This window comes from Nelumbo nucifera, chromosome 1, assembly GCF_055504915.1.
Source record: "Nelumbo nucifera cultivar China Antique chromosome 1, China Antique-T2T, whole genome shotgun sequence".
Lineage (NCBI taxonomy): Eukaryota > Viridiplantae > Streptophyta > Magnoliopsida > Proteales > Nelumbonaceae > Nelumbo > Nelumbo nucifera.
This window is the reverse complement of record NC_142649.1, coordinates 136434429-136452081: the sequence shown is the minus strand read 5'-3', so window position 1 is coordinate 136452081 and position 17653 is coordinate 136434429. Positions and strand designations below refer to the sequence as shown.

At 36.0% G+C, this 17653-nt stretch overlaps 1 protein-coding gene and 1 long non-coding RNA gene across 7 annotated transcripts; one reads left to right on the top strand and one right to left on the bottom strand.

Annotated features, from left to right (window-relative positions):
* Window positions 1-3415: 3415 nt before the first annotated feature.
* Window positions 3416-6625, bottom strand: LOC104612603 (vacuolar protein sorting-associated protein 28 homolog 2-like). 6 transcript variants are annotated; one of them, XM_088894412.1, is made up of 3 exons: window positions 6481-6625; window positions 5190-5951; window positions 3416-3679 (listed from the first exon to the last, which is right to left on the bottom strand). In XM_088894412.1, the coding sequence occupies exon 2, from the start codon at window positions 5825-5827 to the stop codon at window positions 5198-5200; it is 630 nt and encodes a 209-aa protein (XP_088750538.1). In that variant the 5' UTR covers window positions 5828-5951; window positions 6481-6625; the 3' UTR covers window positions 3416-3679; window positions 5190-5197. The 6 variants fall into 6 exon arrangements, with proteins under 6 accessions (XP_088750538.1, XP_088750539.1, XP_088750537.1 ...); XM_088894413.1 differs by lacking the exon at window positions 3416-3679 and adding an exon at window positions 3749-4013; XM_088894411.1 differs by lacking the exon at window positions 3416-3679 and adding an exon at window positions 3749-3979.
* A 155-nt stretch (window positions 6626-6780) lies between these two features.
* LOC104612602 (uncharacterized) lies at window positions 6781-7970 on the top strand. The gene is made up of 2 exons (XR_737834.3): window positions 6781-7580; window positions 7651-7970. It is a non-coding gene; the product is annotated as an uncharacterized LOC104612602 (long non-coding RNA).
* Window positions 7971-17653: the final 9683 nt, after the last annotated feature.

Here is a 17653-nt window from a genome sequence, read left to right as displayed (position 1 = left end):
ATTTGGTCCGATCTGACCCGGTCCAATATGAGTCCATTACAAATGGACTCATTCTGTTCCAATCGGTTTTAATTTAGATTTATTCCAACCTAAACCTGGTTCATCGACACTTATATTCTTATTTTCTAGGGTAAAATATAAAAACCTCCCCTAAAGTTTCTGACAATAATAAAAACCTCCCCTTTAATTTTACTTTAACAAAAACCTCCCTTAGACTTTTAAAAAAATAAACAAAATCCTCCCTTCCATCACTGACCCAGACGGAAAACGTTAGATCCATGCATCAATATTTTCCAAATACCCATTTTACCCTTTTGTAAATTAGTTTATATACATTTTGTAAATTACTATCTCTCTCTCTATTGACCCTCTCTCTCTAGGAGTCAAGTGACACCGCTTCTTCACACTTTGATCCGTTCTTTCTCTAGCTTCAAAAGCCATTAATGGGTAGATGAGATGGGTAATGTTCTCAAGAGGCCTTTTGATCCTCCACATTTTTTATCGGTAAAAAAGGGATTGATTGCATGAATTGGGCTAATCTGGTTGGCAAAGGAGGGATGTTCTCTTTATTGTTTTATTCATGGAGGGAGATGGCATCAATTGCTGTTGCCCGGGAAAAACGAGAGAGCAGGAGAGATGATGAAACAAGGAGAAAGGGAGAGATATATGTAGCAGTGGATAATGGATGCTTTTTAGCTTCTTTTTGGAGGAGAAATTGAAGTTGTGTTTTTTATAATTTTCATTTTTAATTTCACGGAGGGAGAACGAGAGGATTCTCTGTTCTAATTTTTGAAATCTCAACCAGAAAGTTATAATGGAGGTGAGGAACAGATGGGAATAGGGACACACTCATGAGGGGAATTTCTATTTTGAAAAAGAGAAAAGATTGTCAGAGCCATTTTTATGTGCTACCGGTTCAGGTATTTGAAAATCCTGACCTAAGACTATTGATTGGTCCTCTATTTTCTGCTTCAATGCTGCAATCATTTGTTTGTTTCAGCGGCAGCAACAGTAGAGGGTGAATGAAACCCTAAAACGATGGGAACCCATCTACTAATATTATCTCACACAGCACATCTCATGGGTCCTACTTTTATGGTGAGTCCCATTCTCATGGTGAAATGTGCGGTGTTAGACGAAGCTGGTGGAGGGTTGGAATGAGTGTTGTTGGCGGAAGATCCCAAATTCTCCCCCGCCAGCCAAGCAATCTTACAAGCCTTTGCGTGAAAGGTCATGCTGTGTCCTAATTCCAATGTATGAAAATGTTTGATTTGTTATCAGCTTGTTAAGGGACGTGCACGAGCTTGTTAGGTGGGTGGTTTGTTTGTCACGAAGGGAGTGGTTAAGTCTGATAATGAAGAAAGAAATGACACGTGGCAATTCATGTGTACTTGCTTAAATTTGTGTTTTCTCCCCCCCGCCCTCTTCCCCCCCAATGAAATGGCTCTCAGGCTTCGTACAGGTTAGTTTGTTGATTCTGGTCTCCTATTGAGCGTGAAAGATTTCCGGTCTCAGATGGGATAAAGATGATGAGGTTTTGAAACAAGTCGAGGTCATTAAGGAGAAGCTAGAGGCAATTGAGGGATCCATCATCCATCCATTGTTGCTCACCAAAATCTTCCAAGGTGTGGGTGGACCTGGGCCTTTGAGTTGTGGTTGATGGGCTTGGTAAGAAGCTCGAGGGGATTTAAAGCAAATAAGGGGTCAGATACTCAGATCCTCAATACCATAAGGAGATTGAAAGAGATCTCATTTAACTCCATCAAGCTTTCTTGGACAATGCCTACTTCAGTGGAAGCCCAGGGCCAGCAATATCAACGATATTGAGAGTCATGTTGCCCCGTGCCAATGCATTTGTCTGACTAGGAACTGAACAACTCCGAGTTGCGAGAGTATCAAAAGAGCTCAAGGAAGTGGACGTGCATTGTCATAATTTTTGGTGCTGTGTCCTCGTAATGTATGTCGAGAGCGAGAGAGAGAAAGAGAGAGAGAGAGAGAGAGAGAGATGCAATGGTGAAATAGAGACCTATTTGCCTTCCATTTCTGAGTCTGTACAATGGTCTCTTGAAATTCAGAAGCTTTGTTTAGATCCTTTGGGGAATTCACCACCAACTGTTTCAAATCCAACACAAAATGCTGCAGACTCCGATTCAAATCATGAAACAAATGTACACTGCTCATAAAATGGGAATCACTTGGAAGCTAATTTTCTTCTTTGAAGCAGCTTTCAAACTATAACTTGCTGCAGAAGAAGCAATATATATGACCTAATTGCACAAATCCTTCTGCAAAGAGGATTGGGAGCTAATGTGAATTATACATTTGGTACATAAATCACTATGCATTATTTGATTCAAGGTTTATCAACTGGCGAAGAATGTTTCCAAGTGTTCAAATAACTATCATATTAAGCTGTCATAAGGAACTCTGGCACGACAGTATTTTTCATTTCGATCCATTTGATTGGCTCAAATTTTGGACTGGGAGTCATCAGCGAACAAATCCACGGGTGGTATGATAAAATTAAGGATTCTATGTTGATGAATTGATATTGGAACCAAGTACCTAAGGTGATGATAGGTATTTTGTTTTCGCTTTTTTTCCCTTCAGGCTGTGTTGATTGCAATGCAATCTTATTTGTACTAATACAAATGTATGGGAGTGCAAATAAAAAATGCAGATTTTGGTTTAATTTTATAGGTTTTATTTTATTATCTTTCGGGTCTTATTTTTCTTCACTTATACTGCAATCAAACCAAGTAAGGTAACGTTTGAAACAAAAATAAATCAGAATTTGATACCATAGTTTTGCATCAGTGCAAATTTATTTGAACTGCAGCCAAGCGCAGCCTCAAGAGATAAAAATACCTAAAACAACCTCAATAATCAAGAGTCCTATATCACATTAATATTCGTCCTCTACACCTGAATATAGAATCCACTATGTCCATACAGAGAAGCCCTAATTTAAATGGGTACTGTTCTCTGTAATTCAAATGCTTGTTTAATTTATTTGCAAATAGTACAAATGCATGGGAGTGCAAATGTAAAAAAAATGCAAATTCTTGGTTAATTTTGTTCAGGATTTTACTTTATTCGGCTTCATGTCTTAATTTACTTCAATTTGTGCTGCAATCAAACAAAATAAGCTAAAAAATAAAACAAAAATAGGTCAGAATTTACACTCAAATCATTTGCACTGTCATAGTTTTACATGAGTGCAAATTTATTCGCATTGCAACCAACCACAGCCTTCGTGTCCATTAGAAATGAAAAGGAGAACTATAACTGCATTCAAAGCTTAAGAAAACAAATTTAATCATCCATGTATATATAAATTTGAAGCAACCTACGCTAATGTTATTTATATATATTCAAGGATTCCATATCTAATCAAGAAATTGGTTGCACCTATACGGAACAAGATGTTTCAGAGAAGTTCGACTCGAGCTCGCCTTTATATCATATACCAATTACCAAAGCAAATAGGTTTTAGTAGGTGACAAGACATCTGGCTGGGGCTATGGCTATTGCATCTGCATTCTGTCTGATTGGGGAAACACGCCCATATTTGGGTTCCAAATTTTTTTCTCAAGATGATATTTATAATTGTGACTCAATCCAAGCATCCTCAACGTATCACTAACACAAACTTGGTCCTAGGCTGACGCTCAAATTCCTACCAAGTAAACCATGAAGGTTTTATCGATCAATATCTATGACAATCAAGAAAAGAAAAACAAAATCCACAGAAAAAGGTCCCTTGTTTACAGCTTTACAGAAAATTTGTTTTCTGAGAACTGGTTGGTAGCTTGCCATAAACTGAACTGATTACAAAGATGAGAGGGGAATCATACAAGAATAGCTAGCTTGCCATAAACAAAAGACAAACCAACAAGTCATGCAGCAGGAATATTTTCTGCTTTCAAGGCTCATACTTGCCAATTTCAACTCCAGCATTTGGCCATTAGTAGCCAATCTGCAACAAGTTACATGCCAAACAAATGCATCCTCTGAATTATAAAATCTAGGAGTTAAGATTTTAAAAGATTATGGAAATTATCCATGTCTAATACAACTTGACTTCAAATTTATCAACAAGAACTTAGGCTCCAAATTCAACCAGTAGAGTCCAAATATCAATCCTTTTTTTTATCCTATGCTAATAGAATGATTCTGGGAAAAGCAAATTTTTTTGTTTTGATTGGTAATGGAAAAGCAAGTTTTAAATTTAATTTTTGCAATTTGTTTTTGCAACTGGCAACTAGAATACGTTCGAACCATCAGATCCATCTTTAAGAAACTATCCCTGCTTAGATCAAGTTCTGTAACAAGATAACAGTTTTTTTACTAGTTGTATTAGAAAGGAGGGATAACTTCCCTCAATACAGAACACATACAAGTATACACACCTTCTGGACATGATAATTCCAAAAGTAGATGTTTTAACTCGGTTGGTCTTACACTACAAATGAGGCAGCATTGAACAAAAATTACTTGTTGTAAGCTACATGTATGAAATTGTGCCCTCAGAATTACAAGAAGGAAGTAGCAGAGAGATTACGAGGGTTCTCTTTAATATTTTTATGCCATGATTGATAGGAGTTTTTTTGAGAAAAAAGGTTCAAGTAGTTACACGTACATGCATAAAGAAAAAAAAAATCTACAAGAATTATCTAGTGGAGCTAAATCCTTGTCCTATAAATGGATAATCCTTATCTTCTCAGTCATTGGATATTTTTGGGTACTAAATCTTCTTTTCCAATAAATCGAAAACTAGGGCTATTTTTGTTTCAATGTAAAACTTACACCCCTTTAACATTGAAATAGAAAGAGCTCAAATGGGGGGAAGGGGGGAGGATAAAGAACCTTAGGAATGGTAATCATTGTTACTAGAAATCATATAAAAACCAAAAACAATTAACATCTAATACAATTATGATAGGTTAGAAAAGCAGAGCAGAAAAGACAAATGCAGCTCAATTTTCTTAATGTAGTATGCAATCTGAGAGTTTTTGATAATTTGCAACAGACGATCAGTACAAAGATTAACTAAAGAGCAAGTATCCCAAAAGTCAAAATACACAAGTTCTAATCAAATCGGTGCATCTCCTCCAGCCATTCGTTAAGTTTCTTCGAACAATCATTATAGTCCAAGGAAAAACATTTTCATATATATACAATCTCACCTGAAAAATCAAGTCCCCGCATTGGGCAAGGCGGCCATAAAAGAGTTGTACGATGACTCAAGGTCAAAATGCAGTTGCCGCGCCTGCTGCTCGGTCAGTTCGTCTGCAGCTCCCATCTTTGACAACCTTGCAATCCACTCCTTCATCTTAGCCCTCCCCTCAAAATCGGGTGGCAGTATGCTGAGCCTGTTGAGAGAGCTGGAGAGGTCTGCAAGCAAGGGGTGCACCTGATCGACAGCAACCATGTTCAACTTCAACGAGTCCATTGCCGTGATGAAATGCTGCACGCATTCGGCTACGATTGCCGCAGACGTGGTAGCCGAAGCGGCAGCAGCCCGCCGGTGCTCAATAGTGGCAGGAACGCCGGAGACAACGAGACGGTTGAGAGCAGCAGGGCAGTCCATTTTGTAGGTGTCCACGAAGCGCTCGACACTGGGGACGGTATCCTTGAGTGTGGAGGCCAGGGTCTTGAACTGGGCAATCAGTTTCAAACACTCTGGCTCATACTCAGTCGATGAGATGATGTCGCGAACATAGGCCTTCTCGAGCTTCTCCGTGGCTTTGATGATGGCATAGAGATCGGCGAAGTTGTCGTACATCTCTCGCTCACGCTTGTCGTGCCACAGATTCACCGCCATTGGAGCAAGTTCTACTTCTGAATGCCCGATCGATCGCGCGATGTTTTATTTGTTTTTTTTTTTTTATTAAGACCCAATGGAGAAGAGCACGGGACACGCGCACAGAGGACCTTGACCTTCCTCACTGAAGAACAACCAAGAAAGCAAAGCATGGTAAGAGAAAAATCATAAAAGGGGATGAACGATTAAAAGATTACAAAGAAAGATTAAAACGAAAAAGTCAAACAAAATTATCTTCCACAAAAAAAAGAGGGAATAATCACTAACAAGAAAGACTGAATTTTTATGGTGGATGAGGATGAAAAAAACGATCTGAAACTCCATAGAAACACTTTCTTGACGCTTTCCGAATGGATTTACAGATTCCGAAAGCCATACGTAGATAATTACCAGAACAAAAGGGTCCGATTGAATAAATTTATAAACGAACCTTTTCGAGGACGGATTTGAAGATCTAACAAGGAAAATAAACGAAGCCCTAGTTTCTGAAAATTCGCACTCAAACCCTAAAAAAGCTAAAACTTTTAAGGAATTTCAAAACTCAACAGCCTTTATGAAAATTAGAATTCGACAAGATAAGGAAAAAAAGAGAAAAAAAAATAATAAGAAGGCGAATTTGTTTTGTAGAAAAGACAGATGCGAAGAGAACTTACGGCAACTACAGCGTGCATTTGTGATTTGTGATGTGATCGCTGGAGAGGGAAGAAGGAAGCTGTGCAGAGAGAGAGAGAGAAAGAAAGGAAAGGAGAAAGAGAGAGGTTACGTGTGGGAATCGGCGAGGAGGCTACCGCGTACGACACAAGGCAAAAAAATACAAAGACAGCTTTAAGATACAGAGTGGGGCATAGTGTTAATGAGTAGATTCTGATCGGACGTCAGAAAACAAAGCTACTCGTGGGAAGTTATCCTTCCTTGATTTTCATGATAAAAAGGAGGGAAGAAAAATCTCCCGCGTCTTCTCATTTTGTTTGCCATATCGCATCGTTTTTGGGAAGGTCAGCAAGAAAAAACGTTCCAACATGATCTGTGACTGCACATCACATACATGGAGGATTCAGTCTTATGGGATATCATATTGGCGCCGCACAAGTGCCTCACATGTACATCTCACCGTGAGATATTCTCAACACACGGGTGGGAGGTGCTGTGTGGCGCTGATCTGATCTCGTCTTTTAGTGGGTTTCATCATGTTCCGCAAGCTTTTGTTGGGAGGAGCCAACACACTTCATTTGCAAATGGCAAATGTTGTCTGTTTATTTATTTATATTTTTCTAGAGAAATAATAATTCTTGTTTGTGTATTACCTTAAAAATTCAATGAAACATCTAATGGAAGACGTGTGGGGTTTTGGTCAAAATCAGTTCACCGACGGCAACCGGATGTTTCTAGGCACTAAGCTTGGAAAAATTGAAGGGTTGAATTTGAAGTAGAAGATCTGATCACATCAGTTCAAATTCGCGCCCCACTACTTTTTCCCCACAAACGCCCCACACGCTCAAAGCTGCCACCTGTCTCTTCACACGAGATATGTAAGTAGCGCGTGCGGGGCTAACATAACGTTCGTTAGCCCCTTCCATTATCCCCCCCAAGGTCCCATTTACTCCTTCAAACCCTTCATTCGACAGCTCCAGGTTAGGTATCTCAAAACCCTCTTCTCCCTCTCCTCCCTCTCGAGTGCCTGACCCTGACTGTTTCTCCCTCGCCAGAGCATCTTCTCCTTCTCCGGCACTGGCACCTACAACGGCAACCGACGGTACTCCTTAGCCCATCTTTTCACCTCGTTTTTTAATTTTGTTTTTTTCTCTGATGTTTTTGTTTTCCAGATATCAGAGAAACCGGCGGCATTTGTCATCTTCTCCTTCTCCGGCACCGGCACCTACAACGGCAACCGGACTCCCCAGCCCATCTTTTCACCTCGTTTTTATTTTCTTTTTTTTTCTGATCTTTTCACTCATTGAAGGTGGTGACTATCTCTTCAGTCTTTCATCTCATCATCAAGAATTTCATCAATATGCAGACCATCTTCATCTCTTCTTTAATTAATGCAGCTGCTGCAAATTAAACCATTTGTTTAGATGATCAAAACTGGTTAATCTTTGGTTTTTTTAATTTGTTTATTGATCGATTGACGAGACTTCCAGCTTACGTGACTTGCGCGGCCCCCCACCTACAGCACCAACCGCACAGATAAACTTATTGAGTCAAACTCCATTATTAATTTGCTAACTGGCTGATGGTGAAGACTTTCAGAGTCATCAGTCATGGTGACCATTAATTCTAATTGCTTGAGATCTGATGGGATAATTCTGTATTAATTTCTGTTTATTTTGATGAACTGACTGCAATTCCATGAACTGTGTAGCTGGGTTTTTGTCTCTGAAGAAATTCCAGATTCCCAGGTGGTTAGTGTGGAAGGAGAGGCTAAATATGTCATTGCACAGTTGCACTGACTGGGTTAGGCCTAGATAAGAATGGCAACTCCAAGAACAGAACTACCCCACACATCCACTGACCCATGCACAGCGTTGAGCCTGAGAGAGAGAAAGAGAGAGGTAGACATCTCACCTTGCTAGAACAAAACCATTAAAAAGCTTGTGGGACCTCCAACTGTTGTTTGTTTTGTTCAGCTACGACTCTATAAAAAAAGTAGCCCAGCTGCGATGAAGAAGAAACAGTACTGAAGACATGGCTACCCACTGCATTAATTGATCTGGTCCCCCGGCCAACTCCAATTTGCTCATCAAGCGTGGGTTGTACACCAAAGCCACTAGAAAATGCCTACACCCTTATTTCTCCTTTCCTTCAATTTCAGTTACATCTGATCACTCCTTCACATGTGTGAATTCACTATTCAGTAATGGAGTGTCAAATGATCTGGTCCGCCGGTTTCTCTGATATCTGGAAAACGAAAACATCAGAAAAAAAAAAAATCAAAAACGAGGTGAAAAGATGGGCTGGGGAGTACTGCCGGTTGCCGTTGTAGGTGCCGGTGCCGGAGAAGGGGAAGATGACAAATGTCGCCGGTTTATCTGATATCTGGAAAACGAAAACATCAGAAAAAATAAAGAAAAAATAAAAAACGAGGTGAAAAGATGGGTCGGGGAGTAAGGAGAAGGAGAAGATGCTCTGGCAAGGGAGAAACAGTTAGGGTCAGGCACTCGAGAGGGAGGAGAGGAAGAAGAGGGTCTTGAGATACCTAACCTGGAGCTGTCGAATGAAGGGTGAAGGAGTAAATGGGACTTTTGGGGGGTAACGGAAGGGATTAACGAACGTTATGTTAGCCCCGCACGCGCTACTTACGTATCTCGTGTGAAGGGACAGGTGGCGGCTCGTGAGCGTGTGGGGCATTTGTGGGGAAAAACTGGGTGCGGGGGCAGATTTGAACTCAGATCAGATGTTTCTTTCTTTTGTTGGGAAGAATTGGGATAAATTACTTATTCTAACAACTCTCCTGCACGTCCCATAACTTCTTTGTCCCTTTTCGTTTGTGTTGTCAACAAATTTCCCTCAACTTTTTATTTTTCTCTTATTTTTTATCAAATCAAATACAGCATAAAATTTTTCGGTCTTTTGTTAATGGTAAAATTAGAATGATCATTTATTGTTAATTAGATATATTAGTAAATTTTCACATGTTTTGCACGTAGTAATTTTAGATGATGAAAATAGTAATATTATGTTTCAAAGAGAGTAATATTATGTTTATAAAATAATTTTATATTAAAGATGTTCTAAATGTATATTCGGTGTTCTTGTCTTTCTTTAATTTTTATTATTTAATTATGATATAATGGCTTGACCCATTTGACCCAAATGGTTGAATTGCTTACCTATTTCCTAGCAAGATAGGACAATTTCATTTTTTGGTTCAATGTTGAAAAAAAAAGAGATTTAGGGTCTGTTTGATTTGTGGATAGGACTGAAAGTAATTTTATTACTCTTTTTGTTATTTTTTTATTACTTTACTAATATTTTATGAATATATAATTATTATTTTCTTAGTACTTTGTTATTATTATTTTACTAGTATTTAATAATTAATACCTTAGTATTTATTATTAATTTATTACATTTTATTAGTACTTTTTTATTAGTTTTTAATTATCATTTTGATTATTGTTTTAGAATTAATTTATTATTATTCAATAATTAATATGTTAGTATTTTATTGTTACTTTAATTATATTATATTATATATATGTATATTATTTGTACTTAATTATTCTTATTATTTAGTAAATAATATTTTAACTTTTTTATTGTTACTTTGTTTTTATTATTTTATTAGTATTTATCATTAATTTATGAATATTTTATTAAAATATAATTATATTATTATTATTACTTGAATAATATTTTTATTATTATTATTATTATTATTATTATTATTATTATCTTATTATTAATTTCATAATATTTTATTGTTTAATTATGTATTTATTTTTATTATTATTACTTTTGTTATATTAGATGAATATTTTATTATTTTATTATTAATATGTTATTACTATTTTTATTACTATTAACTTATTATTAATTTATTATTTTATTAACATTAAGGTTTGGGCCTTTTGTCATGAGTTCTTTATTTTTTGATAGACTCTTGTATGGGAATCCCATTCCTGGAACCCTGGAATGGCTATTCCCCCAAGAATGGGAATCAACATCCCATTCCACCATATGGGCATTAGCACCTTAAATATATGACTTAATGAGAGGGATTTGAATGATCTGAAAAATAATAGTTAAAATTACATGTTTTCGCCTCACAATTAAAAGGGGACTAAATTCAAATTACTTTTTTTACATTTTCATGTGTATAAAAGTAGTTCTTATTTATGGAACTTGTTTCTATTTTATAAGATGAATATACAATTATTAGAGATGCGCTCATATGTTTTTTTTTTTGCAAAATTTATATATTTTTCATTTTTTTATTATTTAATTATTACATCAAATATTGACACATTTGACCTAAGAGCTGAATTGTTGACCTAGACCAAATAGGAAATATTAATTATGATATCATAGATTGAATTAGCTTACCCACCACTTGCATGGAAGAATAATTTTGTTTATTTTTTATTAATTTTATAAAAGGATAAGTTGTTGAAACCTCCCCTAAAATTTATGACCATTATTGAAATCTCCCCTAAAGTTTGGTAATTGCAATCGCCTCCCTTGAACTTTCTAATATAGTTGCAAGTAGATCCCCTCTTTTAAAATCCTCTAGCAAGAAGCACACGAATGTCCAAAATACCCATGCAATTACTATTGAGGCTGGTTTTTGCATAACAAACAATACAAACTTTTTGAACAACAACAAAAAAAAGTTTAAATTGCAACTTTGAGGGATTCATATGAAGGGAAAATTTATAATATAAATCAATTTCGGAAAAGAGATTGGAAGGGTTTGGGCTAGTGATTGATATGAAGGGAAATTTTGGGAAATAAACATTTTAGTCAAATTAACTACATGGTTATTTTCGACATTTTCATGTCTCTTGTTTGTGGATTATAAGAGAAGGGGTCTACTTGCAATTGTGTTACAATGTCCAGAGGAGGTGATTGCAATTACCTAACTTTGGGGGGGGGGGGGTTTAGCAATGGTCAAAAACATGGGTTTCATATTATTAAAAAGTATTTGATAAACATGGGTTTCAAATTACTTTTCAAAATATTTATTTTTATACTATTAAAATAAATGTTGTGTCCTTAATCCGTAGAATTTAATGATGAAAAAAAATATATTTTAAATATAGGGTTTAATGAGAGAATATATCCAATTAGTTTTAAATTTTACATTCAATTTCCATCATTAATAAAAACATTCCTTATTTATCATACTTTTTATAATTTAATATATCGAATACATGATATTAAAATGTTCCCAATTATTTTTTATTTTTATAATTTTGCATTTTATCTATTTTTGAATTTTATTATTTAATTGTGGCAACATTGATTAACCCATTTGACCCAAAATGGTTTAATTTCTTACCACCACCTATATGAATACACTATTTTTTTCCTAGGTAGATTTTAAAAGTTTAAGTTTTTATGTTATTAAAATTATTAATTTATTATGTATGGATTTAATTAATATAACTTAATGATGAGAAGAAACAAAAATGTTTTAAATATATGATTTAATGAAGGTGAATGTATGTTAATTACTTAAATGTTGGATTTAATGAGAGGTAATTGAATGCATTGAATATCTTAAAATTACATTTTTTCAACTAATTTAATATCAATAACTGATTACCCTATTTGCCCTCATTTTTTATCAACAAATTTAAATATGGAGGGGTAACTTTTGGCCTTAAAAAATTTCAGAAATATTCTTGAGGCTATTTGTGCTTTTTAAAGTAGTATAGATTTATGTATTTTATGTCGTATTATAATATTTATATTGCCTATATTAATATTATAATATGAAACTTATAATTCATATTATATATATATAATTCATATGGAATAAAATTTTAAGATTTTTTTAATTTATTTCCATTTCCATTGTTTTTTCTTACTTTTTTTTTAAAGATATGTTGGCCAGTTGCTCAGTAGTCAGCACATAGACCATTTGGCTCGAGCCTTAGGACGTGTCGAGTGGGGAATTTGTGCCAAGCAAGAATGGCCAGCAAAAGTGGGTCGTGCCAGCCCAGCTCGACCCACATTACAGTTTCTAGTCACTAGCTTGTATTTGCTCCAAGATCATTATTCTAATTGTCCTTTTTTCTGAACTTTTTGATTTTTTAATTTAATGGGTTTCTAGCAAATAAAGGCAACTTTTGGGGTTTAATATCAATAAAATATATTTAATTTTCAAAAATAGGTTAACTTTTTAAAAATAATATCAGTAAAGGGAAAAACTATTGTTCATCTTCTTCTTGCCATTTGTTCACCAGAGCCGTCGTCCGCCGCCGCCCGCCACCACCCACCACCGTTGTCCGCTACCGCCCGCCGCCGCCACCTCTGTCTCCACCCATCTCCAACAATGTTGTCGGAGGCAGAGGCGGAGGTGGGTGGAAGTGGTGGTGTTGGACAGAAAAACCACCAGTGCCGACGCTGCCACTTCTGCCTCTGGCAACCTCCAACAACGTTGCTGGAGGTGGAGGCGATGGTGGGCGACGACTCTGGTGAACAAATGGCAAGAAGAAGAAGGTGAATAGTGTTTTTGCCCTTTATTGATTTTATTTTTAAAAAGTTAACCAATTTTTGAAAATTTTTAAATAGATTACTTTTATTGATATCAAACCCCAAAAGTTGCCCTTATATGTTATTATCCCTTTTTTAATTCTCTTATCAATGATATCATCCCATTGGATCACTCCTAAAACATCTCATTTTCTTAAAATTTCTCATAAACTATCTTTTGTAGCAGGCTAATGAGGTCAGTCGACCGAACTACTTGAAAAGAAGGATCTGAGTACCTAGGGTGTTGATCCCAGGCTGGGTATAGGGGTGGGTTTGAGCCAACCGAGCCAAATAGTACCAGACTCGAGCTCGAACTCAGTTCGAGCCAGAACCTTGAGCTCGAGCTCGGCTCACGTCAAGAGTTCATAAGCTCGAGCTCGGCTCAAGTCAAGAGTTCATAAGCTCGAGCTCGACTTGTTTTATATTTTATAAAAATATTTAGAAAAAATATTTTATAAAATAAAAATTTTTATTTTATATTTAAAAAATTAATAATTATAATATTTTTATTATATATATTATTTTCTATAATTTTATTATATATTATATATATGAGTTAGTTCACAAGCCTCACGAGATGAGCCGAGCTCAAATAACTCGTGAAAAGCTCAGCTCATTTCCGCCCCTAGTTGGGTACTCTGATGCATAAGTCAATGGCAGGAAAGTTGAGAGCAACATGAAGTGAGTAATTAGCACAATATGCGCATATCTTTTGGCAAAATAATGAGGTCCTTTTATAGGCATCGAGGTTTGAGTTCCGTGTCTAAGATAACAAGGAACGACCAGCCTTATCGATCTGTTACCCTTGGAGCATGTTTCTTCCACGTTGGCGATGATCCATACCTACGTGTGCTGGGTAGGTGATGTGTCGTCGGCTGGCTCGAAACCGATGTGACATTCCAAATAAGGGTGTTTCGCCACGTAGGTCGGCAGGTCAATACCCCAAAAGTCCTATTTCTTAAGCTTACATCAACTAGGGGTGGGGAGACCATGTCGACCTCCGAGGTCCTTAGCTCATCTTCTCAAGGTGGTGTATGTAACCCAATCGAGGAGCGACCAACTAGCCTCTCATAAATTGGGATTCAAACCAAAACGGTCAGTTTGGGTTGCTTTGGTCATGTGCCTCGTGGTGCCAAGGTGTCGCCAGGCAATTTAGGCCCACCACTTGTCTACTTGTGGTAGGTCAGCCAAATTACCCCTCATCACTATCGTTTCCATCTAAAACCATTTCCTAAAACATTTTTTAAATACCATCTCACATCCAAACTAGACCATCTAACTAGGGGTGCAACTTGGGCAGGCCCAACCTGAGCCCAAACCAGCCTAACTGGAAATTTTACACAAGCTGGGCTTGGATTTTCGGTCCTCATGTTGGGCTTGGGCCCAAGAAATTGGGCTTTTCTATTTCTTGGGTCGGGCCCAGGCCTAGCCCTTAGGTAGCCCAAGCTTGGCCTAACTATACATATATGTATATATATTTTAATTTTGCATACATATGTACATATATATACATACATATTTGTGTGTGTGTGTGTATATATATTAGAGTGGGTTCATTGACCAACCCAAGCCCGAGTTCATCAAATTATAGTGCAAGTTGAGCTCAAGTTGGGAAAATCGGGCTTAACCTCGGGCTAGAGCCTTAAGCCCAAATTTTAGGACCGATCCTAGGTTGACCATAATCCTGGCCCAAGCCGCTCAACTTGGACCCCTATATCTAACATCTCTCTCTCTCTCTCTCTCTCTTCCAGATACTTATTTAAGTTAAACTTTAAATAACAAAATAAGATAACTAAAAAATCTTTAAAATTCTTATAAGAAAACATAGATAATAAAATAAGATAAAAAGTTCAAGAAAACTAATAATTATATTATATAAGATAAAAATTAATTATAAAACCTTATATAATTAATAATTATATAATCTTCTAATAATTATTACTTATTAATTGTTATAACTAATAAACATTGAAATTCCAATCAATTTAATTTCTATTTAGAAATTATAAAAATAATATAAATTAATTAAGAAAATAATGAAATTTATAAAACCATATTACTTTTTAAAATTAACTTTTATTGTACAAAGTCAATTTAAATTCTGTTTAAAATAATTAAATTTAACAAAACTTTGTAATAGTAAATGAACTTAGTTTTACTATTAAATTTTTTGAATTTTGTTTTATTATTATATTTTCACCTCTCTCTTCGCATTGTTACACATCTCTCTTTCTCCCACTCTTGCCCCTCTCTTCTATTAATTATTTCTTTAATAAACGTAATGTATCTAAAACTAATTATTATATCAAGTTAATTTAATTGATTTAGTACAATTCAATTAAGTAAATTGGTAACTTATTAAGTTTAACTTAATTGATTTATTAACATGATGAGTTAATTAATCTAATTTAATCAAATTAAATTAATTTGGTCAACTTAAATCAAATAAGAAAACCTAACTAGCTTAATAAATGCAACACAACTTATATAGTCAACTGGGACCTCCTAAGATTCAATCTAGAGTTAGGGATGGGGGACTCCTTTGGCAAGGAAGAGGATGGGGACAAGAAAAAATTAGGATACTCAATTAGGGACGTGGACAAAAATGGGAAGTGAAGTACCTGTCCTAATAGGGAACTTATCAAAATAAATTGGACAAATTAATTTTGAAAATAGTTATACATAATTACATTAATGCCACTATATATGTCGGACAAGTTTCAAATTCTATTGTATTGGTGATTAGTGATGATAGTTAAGTGTTAAACCCATTTAGATTACTGTTACTTATTTCAAATAAATACTTTCCCCAAAGCAAGTTTATAATTAAAAATAAAGACTTCAGGGATTTGGGTCCCTGGTGGGCATCGTTTCCATCAATCACGGATGGAGGTTCATTTTCCTCCCCGACAAGGATTGAGGACACAGACAAGGATAAATTACTTATTAAAAGTTGGGGACAAGGATAGGAAGCATGTTCCTTCGCCTAAGCCTGCCCCTTTGTCATTCTTATATTATGATATGTCAGTTTATTAAATTAATTAAAAATTAGATAAGTAGTAGTAATAAATATTAATAATTAATAATATATAATATTAATACATAAAATTAGTCAGAGTAAAAATATCACTAAAATAAATTAGGAAAATTCACAAAAGTATCAATAAATAATATTAAAAACAAGTTAAGAAGTATTAGTCAGTATATATGTGTAATATTTCATTAGATGTTTTAAGTTAGCCATTTAATTTGAAATTATTATTTGTATGGTACATTTATATTTAAATTCCATTTAAAATAAATGAAAAATAATAAAATCTATTGAAAATAGTAAAATCACAACAAATTTATCTAACAACAACAATAATAATAATAATAATTATTATTATTATTATTATTATTAAAAATAAAATTCAATTTAGAATAATAAGAATTAACAACAATTTATTTAAGCATAATAAAAATAAAAAAAACATTAATATAAAAATTAACACAAGCTTATCTAACAATACATAACCCAAAAACAATGTTTGGGGTTGATGGGGGATAATTTGGCCTGTCTAATGATGTGATGACATGTGGAGCGATGGAGTAATGTGGTGACACTTCAGCAACCTCGAACACCTCATCGATCCTAGTCACATTGGGCACCTTGGGTCATCCAGCTAGATTGAGGCCTGAGCAGCTCACTACGTCCACCGACCTACTGGGGTGTCACGTAGCCTCTTTCTAGAAGCAAGGCATCTATCTCCGATCTCCTCGGGATCACGGCATACGTCAATGGATCTAATCTGTTTCCTGCCCGATTCGGATGGATCTGGATAAGCCTTATTTGCTTACTAAGAGTCCGTCCTTGGGTGCAAAACCAACTACGAACTAGACGAGCCGATTATATCTGGCACACATCGTGAGGCCCGCGACATCTTGCCTATATAAAGGCCTTGCCTCCAGCTTCACAAGGTACGTGCGCTTTAGCTCTCGCATTCTCTTGCTTTCAAGCTATCAACTCTCTCAAATCTCCATCGCTAACTTAAGCATCAGAGTGCCCATACCACGTAAAGCATCCTAGAACACTTTGATACTGTCTTTTTGCAGCTTGACCAGGAGACATCTCTAGCTCATCGTCCGAGCTACCTTCCAACAGAGCAACCAAATCGCGCATCATCAATTAGCGTCATTTGTGGGAACACGCAACAAAAAGTCGTAGTCTCACTCTACTTCTCTACTTCCACACATCCCAATGGCTTCCTCAAGCAACAATCAACCTTCCAACAACAATAACTAGGTTATAGCAGGTCAAGACTAGCTTGGAGCACATCCTGAAGTTCCCTCTGTGACCATTGGGTAGTTTACGGTGCCCTTGGCCTTGCCATGCATACCAGCAATGTCAAACCCAGCCTTCCCTCTACACCAAGTGAACATGCCTCTCCCACCAGTTGAGCCATCAGTGGTTCCTACTGATGAAATATTACACATGCAAACATGGCATGACCTGCAGATGCAAACATGGGAGGAAAGATTTGCTGCCTTGGAATGAATGCAACAACCACAGTAGAAGCAACTCCAACAAGAACCAGGACCAAGTCCCAGACCCACCTCATCACACTGACGACTAGAACCAGGTCC